The sequence below is a fragment of the Taudactylus pleione genome, unplaced genomic scaffold (genome assembly GCF_031769625.1).
Source record: "Taudactylus pleione unplaced genomic scaffold, aTauple2 ptg000086l, whole genome shotgun sequence".
In the NCBI taxonomy this organism is placed as follows: domain Eukaryota; kingdom Metazoa; phylum Chordata; class Amphibia; order Anura; family Myobatrachidae; genus Taudactylus; species Taudactylus pleione.
In genome coordinates, this window is record NW_028284488.1 from 19,957,631 (window position 1) to 19,967,566 (window position 9,936).

Here is a 9,936-nt window from a genome sequence, read left to right on the forward strand (position 1 = left end):
AACTAGGGGTAATTTTGTCGGGAGCCAATTAACCTACCGGTATATTTTTGGAGTGTGGGAGGAAACCGGAGCACCCGGGGGAAACCCACGCAAGCACAGGGAGAATATACAAACTCCACACAGTTAGGGCCGTAGTGGGTATCGAACCAATGACCTCAGAGCTGTGAGGCAGTAATACTACCATTACACCATCTGTGCTGCCCAAAATATGAAAAAGACGCCCAACACCAGCTTCTGTGATGCAATGGCTGCGTCCAAAGACGCAGCATCGGACATCTATGAAACCCTCAAGTTACTCAGGATGTCCGGTGAAATCACGCTGCCAGGGCCAGTGATGCGACTACCAAGAACACAGCCACTGACTGCAGCACGTAATGGGACCCAATGCCCCCGTTCTGGCTCCCCTTCGCCGCCTCCAAATGCCAGCAGCATCACACTGTAGCTTTTGGGTCACTGCTACCGATGTTGCAGGACCAGATCTGCACATGGGCAGTGCAACTCCTGTGCATGTGCAGATCATTAAACATTGGAGATTTGTGTAAATATCGGATTTATGTAAATCTTTGATTCAGACCCTTAGACTGTCAGTTCCAAAGGGTCAAGGACTGATATGATTTATATATGTTCTCTGTACAGAGCTGCATTAATAGATATATAAAAAAATTATAATAAAAATTGGGATGTAGTTGGCCTCCGGTCTAAATCGTGACGGCTGAAGCCTTGCAAGGGACTTAAGATAGGCATCGAAATACCGATGCCTATATTAATCCTGACGCCGGAACACAGAAGGTTGGCTGCCCGAACGAGGTGAGTCCGGGGGCGTTCTTAGTGTTAGCCACCGGGGGGGGTTAGGTTTAGGTTACATAGCAGTGTTTAGCGTTAGATTTTGGGGAAGAGGTTACGGTTAAGCACCCCTAGTGGTTAGGGTTAGGGACAAGAGGGGATACTTTGGTTTATGCACTAACGGAGAGGTTAGGCTACATGAAGTTAGGGGGAGAAGGGGGGAGGGTAAGTACACTTACCCGACCCTTGTCGGGATACCAACCGTCGGGATGCCGATGTCGATATTGTGACAGGAGGCATCCCGACAGCCAGCATTACATACCGATTCCTAATAATTAATGGATACTTTGTAATGAGTTAATGAGCACTGAATGGGTGGATGAATATGGTCTGGAAAGGGGAATTTATTAATGGATTATTGGAAATGGGTATCCCTGGTGGACCCCACTACACACACAGATATGACTTGATAAAAGGTACATGGTTAAGGCTTTGTTTTTGCTGGGAAGATGACATTTTGTGTTAGACTTGGAAAAAGCAGAAATGAATCTTATGAAATATTACGACAAGCATACGCTGGAGAAACAATTAGCCGTGCTGCAGTATTTCGCTGGTGGGTGCACTTCAAAGAGGGTAATATGCGAGTGACTAAATGCATTCTGGGAGATCATCTACCTCGGTTACAGATGTCAACATTGCCAAAGCTGTGAAGATATTGCAAAATTACAGAAGGTTAACTTTATGCAAACTTTTGGCTTCACTTGGCATCTCATTCGAACAGGTTCAGCATATTGTGACAAAGGTACTGAAAATGCATCGCGTGTGTGCCAGGTGAGTACCCAGAAGTCTCACAGTAGAGAAGATGTAAGGACGAGTTGAATCGTGCAAGAACACAGTTCGAATGTTGGATAGGATACTTGATTTCCTGACATCAATTGTGACGAATCGTGGATTCGTCTTTTATGATCCGGCATCCAAACAACAGTCTAGTGTATGGAAACACACGAATTTGTATATAAAGTCATGCCTCTGCTGTTCTTTGATGTGAACGGTATGATCCTACAGCGCTGGGTTCCCCTTGGACAGACAATTAATGGTCACTGCTATGCAAATGTCCTGAAAACCCATTAGCACGGAGCCATGGCGAAGAAAAGACCACAGTTGCTGAAGTGGTTTTTGCTCCAAGACAATGCCCGACCACATGTTGCTGCTGTTGCATTGGCAGCACTGACTGAAATGAATGGGGCAGCACTGGACACCCTCCATATAGCCCGGACTTAGCGCCCTGTGATTTCTGGGCATTCCCAACCCTGAAAAAACAACTGCACGGAAAGAAGTTCTCAACAGATGAAGTGAAAAGTGCCACAGCTGCAACACTAAAAGTGGTGTCACAAAACAGTGTGTGTGTATATGTATGTGTATATATATATATATATATATATTATATAATGTGTGTGTATGTTGCTTAATTTCTAGAGAATTGGCTTCTTCCTTTGGGGAAGGACTTTTGCTGTTTCAGCCTGTGTGCACAAATCACAGTCCAGCCATCATGAAATGGTTGGGTGTGAAAGAACTTGACTAGTCTGTGCAGTGACCTGACCTCACACCACAATTTTCAGCAAGCACAAATGGGCATTATGTACAGGTGTCCATATGTATTGTATCTGTTAACATTAATATTCTGTTGTCCTTCATTTCAGTTCAGAAGTATTTTGTGTAGGTTTCTGTCTTTAATATTGATGCTCTTTATGTAATCCAGGGACATGCAGTGAGGTCAATGGATGGGGAGGCACTGGCTAGTGTCAGAGCCAGATTTAGACACATATATGAACTATGAACCTGTCCCACTTGCACAGAACTCCCCTCTCACACAGATACCCCCGACCAACAGATTCCCCATAGCACAGATCCCCCCTCACACACATCTCCCACTAGCACAGAAGATCCCCCCCTATCATAAATAATTTACCCCACAAACACACAAATCTCCCCCTAGCAGCAGACCCTCCTCACCTTTTTCTCCTTCGTGTGTTTCCTCTGTCTGCATATGCCAATTTCCTTCCCTCAGTGCTGCTACTGAGCTCAGATGCCTGAGTACTTCCTGGACTGGTCACCTGATCGTCAGAGGTGTCCATCAGAGCTCAAGTCATGACCCTCGCAGTGAGGCATGCCTCCATTAGTTATTTGGCTGCTTCGTGGCCCAGCCCCCAGCTCCAGGCAGTGTCTGAGCTATTAGAGGTTAGGCTGGGCTCTTACTGCCTCATCTCTCATCTCTCCCTGTATTTCCAGGGAGTGCTGCAATTTTGGTGAGTTTTGCCTGTAAAAACAATCAGAATAATGCAAAGCAGATATTTTTAAGTTATAAATATCTTCTTTGGACTATAAAAATTATTAGAATACAATCTCTACAGTCGCAGATGCAATCCAATATCTTCAAATTGTGATGTGACCTAATTTGACAGTATACATTTTCCTCACCCACTTTTCACGTGTGTATTATACAAAGTCTTTATAGTTTCTCAGTATTCAGTTGACCTAGCTATAGATGTTGCAGTAAGGCCGGCTTTGTCTATACCTGCACTGTGCGTCAATATGATAAAGCTTTATTATCGTTTGCAAAACATTCCATGTTTTTAGGGCAAAATATGGCTGATTGATTTTAACCCATTTGGCGAAGTAACAGACTCGTTGCTGTTCACCTGGGAAGAATTGATGAGAGGTAGACATTCAGGGGATGAAGAGGCTTTAGACCAGGTAAGGAATGAGGATTATTTTACTGGTCCTTGTAGTTTATATTATTTGCAGCAAGTATAAAGTGATTTATAATTAATTCAGCTTTAAGTTCATGTCACTACGTAATTGATGTCAGTAACATAATCTTGTGCATTGGTATTATTTTATAATTATTGGTAATGTTATCAACAATTCTCTCCTAAAACAAAACCGTGAAGAAGTTTAAGGACAGTAGAAGATAGACATTTCTCTACTGTATAAACAGTACCTCTAGCCCACACAAACCAGAAGCCAGCTGGTGTGTAGAGCAATGGTTGGCAACCCCCGGCATGCATGCTAGACGTGGCACACTGAATATTTTTCAAGTAGCACGGCATCTGGCAGGGTCCTATCTTGAAGCAGGGTTTCTGGTGGCTGGGAAGAGGACCTGCCAATGTGTTACAAGACCTTTTCCTCTGCGCAGTGTGGGAGGTCAGAGTCAGTGGACTCCAGTGAGTGCCAGAGGAAATACATTTTCTGTCCCATTTCTCTTCATGGGCTCCAATCTCAAAGGTAAACGGGGAGGGAGGTGATGATGGGCATACATGAATTACAAGGGACACGTGGAGAAGTCTGATGCCTTGTAATGGGTATCTAGAGTGGTCTGATGGCATGTGTGCGTATATTTATTCCAAATAATAGAAGGCACTTCAGGAGATTGCAATAAACACGTTACTTTATTTTATCCTTATTTTGGGGTGCAAACAAGGGGAAACGACTTGAAACCCTTGGGACAGCGCCCCAAAGGACAAATCAACAAAAAAATTACCTCAGAACACCCCCAAGAAAGCACTTTCGTTTTGGGGGCGGAAAAGTAAAAAGTGGGGGGACAAGCATAAAAACTAGCGAAATAGACTTCTTGGGGGTCTGCAAGTATGGGTCTGGTGTTTTTAGGATTGCAGGTGCGTTTTTGATGTTTTTTAAAAGTTCACTTTAGAGACTTAAAAATATGCCAGTACCCATTTTCAAGTACCAAAAAATTTGACTGGCGTACTTATTTCCACAAAAAAATACAGCTTTTTTTTATGCCTTTCTTCACCACTTTTCCAGAGATGCTAATAAGAAACAATTTAAACTACTTAACTACCCCAAACACTTCTATTAGGGCTATTATTATTATTATTTCCCCAATTCTGACAGTACTTTCCGCCTGTTCTGCATTCGCCGGTTTCCGTTTTCGCCTGTTTTGGAATGAATAGGGGGCGAAAAGCAGGGAAACAAACGAAAAGTAATCACGTTTGGAACAGGCGAAAGAGGCGGAAAGTCGGACAGGCAAAACCTTTCCGACTTTTCACCTATAATTTAATACGGGCGATCCTTTTTCAAGGTATACATGAATAGCTTGCTTGTAGCAATCTCCTGGAATGCGATAGATTAGGTATCTGCCGATAAAAACTGTCACATTGGAATCTGTATAGATGTGTGTGTATATATAATTAGCTGGCAAACTGCGCTTGACTATATTTTATTCAGCACACTGATAGCAAATGTTTGCCTACCCCTGGTGTAGTCACTGCAGTGCTAACGTGCATTGTTTTAATAACCAAACAAATGCTAATGTTAGAATGAATAGCTGTGGGGTGTTGTGTAGAATTCGGAAGGCCAATCCTAGGATCGGGATCCCGGGATTTTGAGCAAATAACGCAGGGATTTGAATCATTCCTAGGGCTGTGAATTATGTACTATGTTGTTGTGATAATTGTATTAATACCGGCTGGTGTAAAATAATATTTTATATTGTGTTTTTGTTTGTTTTTTAATTACTTTTAATACACTTGTGAAAATAAATATTGATTGCTAGCCCTTTCTTTATCTTGCTAGTATTATTATTAAGGCCATCAAGGCATTGTGGAAATAAGAGGGTTGATAACACTGCTGGTTAGCATTACAATGTTGGAGTAGTCACATTTATAACTTCTCTTACATAAATAATTGCCTTTGACATATTTGGATGCATGACTGGTTAATACTACAAATTTGTAATACGCATGTATTCAAGACACATCTGAAGATAAATGTCTACCATATATGCTGTGCTCATTTTAATGTATACTGCTATCCTATTTCATAACCTTTAAGATTTCCTGTGCGAGGCACTGTTTTAATACATATACACATCCACTCCAGCAGGTTTTCAGACACGAGTATAAACTACAGTTTACTAAACCGTTATAAAATCCACAAAGCAATAACACATGAAATAACTTGTATGCTGGCCATCTGGGGAATTTTAACAAATATGGTCAACAATGTGCAATTGTTTTTTGAGGGCTGCCCAGGTAAGTGCTACCACGTGCCTGCCAGCATAACCTTTCCCCCCAGGGGTGGAACTAGGGACGGTGCAGCCGGTGCTTTGCACAGGGGCCCGCTGTGGTGCAGGGGCCCATGGCCGCCTGCATCTTACAGCGCTGCTGCCCGCCGACCCGGTCCCCATTAAGTAAATGGTCGGAGCTGGAGCTGGTCTGCTTCTGCCACTCCGGCTCCAACATAACCTGACCATACCTGCCGCGGCCCGGCCCCTTGTTATGACACAGCACGCGTGACGTCATGCGAGGGGGAGGGCGCAAAGCTGAGGCACACTTGGGTGGAGAATGTGTTTGACACGATGAGGGGAGGGGTAATGAGTCTGACATGCTGGGGGGGAGAGAATGAGGCTGACAAGTTGGGGCTAGGGGAGGAGAATGAGGCTGACACGCTGGGGCTGAGAGGGGGGGAGAATGAGGCTGACACGCTGGGGATGAGGGGGGGGAGAATGAGGCTGACACGCTGGGGCTGAGGGGGGGGGGAATGAGGCTGACACACTGGGGCTAGGGGGGGGGAATGAGGCTGACCCGCTGGGGCTGGTGGGGGGGGGGGGAGAATGAGGCTGGGGCTGGACAGACTGGATTTAATGACTGGGGGGCAGTGAGGGGTGGTGAAAAAATGTTGGGGTGCCAGGAATGGGCGGGGTGGCCCAAAGCATATTCTTGCACCTGGGCCCACCACTCTCTAGTTCCGCCACTGTATTCCTTCCCCAGTGCAGAAGATTGCAGAAACTCTGCCACTGTACCAAAGTTTTTGCTATCTTCTGTGCTAGTGCAATCTTTCCAAATACATTGTTTCCAGTAACCTTCTAAATAGTCTGTGCTGGGTGCATGTAAGTGCGCCATGGAGCCTCCGTGTGCTGGAAATTATTAGAGATATTAGGTAAGGTTAACTATGCATATCTGTACATCTGATTAGAGGGCCAATTGAGAAGGACCGGAAGGGAATATTAATCTAAAACGGATGGGCAGGCAGGATTCAGTAATATATTGATTTTTATTTTCCTGTTGAATTAGAGCTGCAGTATTGGTAATTTTTCACTTGTACGGAATAAGAATTACTCACTGTACATCAGCTATGTTCCTAGCACAGGACACTGTTGATAACAAACAATACATTTAAGTCTTTGTTTTCTTTGTATATACTTGAATTTCATAAATGTATATTCTAAAATGATAATAATGGTTAATATTCCAGGATTACCCAACTTTCCGCCATACAACTAGTGAAGTCACAGTCCAGCCTAGCCCTTACCTGAGTTACCGTTTGCCAAAGGATTTTGTTGATCTGTCTACAGGTGAAGATGCACATAAACTTATCGATTTTCTTAAATTGGTGAGTAATCATTTATTTCATCCGACTCTGTAATAGCTGGTACTATTTGTCATTAATGAATGTGGTTTTTTTTTTGTTTGCTTTTTTTAAAGGACATTCAGAAAAAAAATGTTTGGTATTACGATAATTGGTTACAGAAAGGTTGTGCAATAGTGTCTGAAAGTGATATTTGTACATATCTGTTTTATTACACCAAATAATAATCTAAGGTTATGTAAATTGTTACCAAGAATTCTGTTCTTTTGAAGTGGCTTATTTCCTAATAATATACAAATAAAAACAGCCTCATAAAATTGAATAAAGAATAACAAGGACATAAACAGGTAAATATCGGTATATTATAATATTTTAAAGGAGACGATACTAGAGAATCAGTAAACAGAAAGTGGGGTGAAATCAATAACGGGATCATGGGTTCACAGAGTTTTTGTATGTTCTTGTCATGTTTGTGTGACTTTTTTTCTGGGTTCTCTGATTTCCTCCTACACTCCAATAAGTTATGGTAAGATCATTTGGCTTCTGACATAATTGTGTGTGTGTGTGTGTGTGTGTGCGTGCGCGCGTGTGTTTTAGGGAATATAAATTGGAGTTGGGTACGAAATACCAGCGGCTGAAGAGCCGCCGGCTCGAAGCTCGACTCTTCAGCATCCCGACGCCGGCTGGTAAGCATGCTAACCCTCCCCTCACCCCCGCCCCAAGTCTCCACTCCTGGGGTGGTGCCTAAACCTATCCTCCCCGTCCCACACCCTAAACCTAACCCTCCCAGGGGGAGGGGGGTTGCCTAACCCTAATCTCCCCCTGTTGGTGCATAACTCCCCCCCCACTAACCCTCCCTGGGGACGGCTAACCCTAAGTCGCCTCCCCTCGGCTAACACTTACCTGGCTCTTGTGTCTTATGATTGGGATGCCGGTTGTCAGGAATCCGACGCCAGTATCCTAATCGTAAGGTGGATCACGGCGTCTGCATTTTGCCCGCCGGCGGGTTGCTGGCGTCGTTATATTGACGCTGGCATTTTGTCTGCCAGGATATACACTACATCCCATAAATTGTATTCTGTATTGGGTTAAAGACTGATGTGAATGATTAACTATTCTCTGTCAAACTCTGCATAATATGTGATGCCATATAAATACCTGCTAATAAAAATAATAGAATTGAATGAATTCTGTCTTAAAGACAACTGTGCGGGCAAGATTTATTTCTTATGTAGAACTAACCATTCAATAGAGGCCGCATTCCCTGACTATCTCATCTACACACTTTATGCCTAGGGCATTGTGCCATGTACGTAGTGAAGTTCTCTCTGACAGTTATACTGTTGGTGGTGTTAGGTTTATGAGACCTCATAAAACCAAATGAATCTCATGTCGGTGATACATGATTGCTTCTGTCAGGCAGAGGTATTTATTGTTGAGATTTCAGTTTTCCCTCTATCCAAATATTAGTTGCTTGTTTTTGCAGCACCCCTAGGACCAAAATATATATATTTGTTTCTTATGTGATGTAGAGTCTATCACAGCCCTTTTCTCAATCAGACTGAAATATGTAAAAACAAGGAGTATTACTTTAATTCTAGGTTCCCTCGTTGTTTTGATTTTTGACCTCAATTTCTCTAAATGCTGTATATCCTAACACTATTTTATTTGCCCTCCCCATCAAATACGTCACTACTGCAGTATTGTGCAGCATGAACTGCACCAGTGGCTGCACATTGGCGGTCATGACCTGTAATTTCATGCGGTCTTTCACACTCACAAATCATCCGGCTAAACCACTTCAGCTTTTTGCCTTAGAAAATGGGTCAGCTGTATATATCACTTCAGTCTGTTCTGGATTCTGCTTTAAGCTGGCAATTCATTTATTTTATTATAAAATGGAAACAGTTTTTTTTAAATGCTGTACTATAAATGGACTATGTCATTTCAAATGCATTTTATGTATGTTTCTATTTCCCTGTGACAGAAACGGAATCAAGAAGAGGAGGATTCAGATGATTAGGCTAATCTTTACTCAGCTGTCAATGTGGAGTCACATCTCCCTCTGGTCTGGTGTCATGTATATGTGACTTTGCTGTGTAGAGATGTGCAGCTGACAGCACTATCTAGAAAGAGCTTGGTCCTCCAGCAGTCACTGGATACAAACTACACTTCAAGGAATGCAAATTAACTTTTATACCAAAAATAGTTTGCATTCAATTTGTTATTCCCTACAGACTGAAAATGCTTTGGTGCTTATTCCAGTACATGTTTTATTTACATAACTGATGTGAGTGGGAGTGAGCTGGGCAAAGTTTGAACTGAGTCCAGTGTAAAGTAATTTTCCTTCATGTCTGCAACCTGCGTATTGCTCCCAAAATACAGTTGCTGTAAATTCTATAGTATGGCCAGCCAATTTTCTCATGGTTTATCACTTAGCATTGATCAGTAGTTAATACATGTCCATTATGAAATATAGCTTCATATATCTTACTGATTTCTTCTCAACCATGAATAATAAATTTATTTTTTAGTCTTTGTGGTATTTGTGATTTCAGTTTGTTGCCAACATAGTACATTTACAAAAGAACATGGTGCCTGATTTGTATTTTGATTTCCATTATCATTGGGCCGCTGGGACACTGTTCCATTGGCATCTTTTTCAGAAAAATCCTGTTTTGCCATTGCAATAATAAGAAAAATTAACTACTGTGAGAAAAAATAAGTATATATTGTGTATATTTATGTATTTTTTTAGAGTATTTC

General features: G+C 42.4%; 1 protein-coding gene across 1 annotated transcript in view; it reads left to right on the plus strand.

Annotated features, from left to right (window-relative positions):
- Nucleotides 1-9,708, plus strand: part of CDC123 (cell division cycle 123) — a 120,673-nt gene extending 110,965 nt beyond the window's left edge. Inside the window, exons 11-13 of the mRNA XM_088468767.1 lie at nucleotides 3,421-3,537; nucleotides 7,057-7,194; nucleotides 9,158-9,708. Coding sequence (XP_088324893.1) covers nucleotides 3,421-3,537; nucleotides 7,057-7,194; nucleotides 9,158-9,193 — 291 coding nt within the window. The 3' untranslated portion in view covers nucleotides 9,194-9,708. The remainder of the gene's footprint in view (nucleotides 1-3,420; nucleotides 3,538-7,056; nucleotides 7,195-9,157) is intronic.
- The last annotated feature ends 228 nt before the right edge of the window (nucleotides 9,709-9,936 follow it).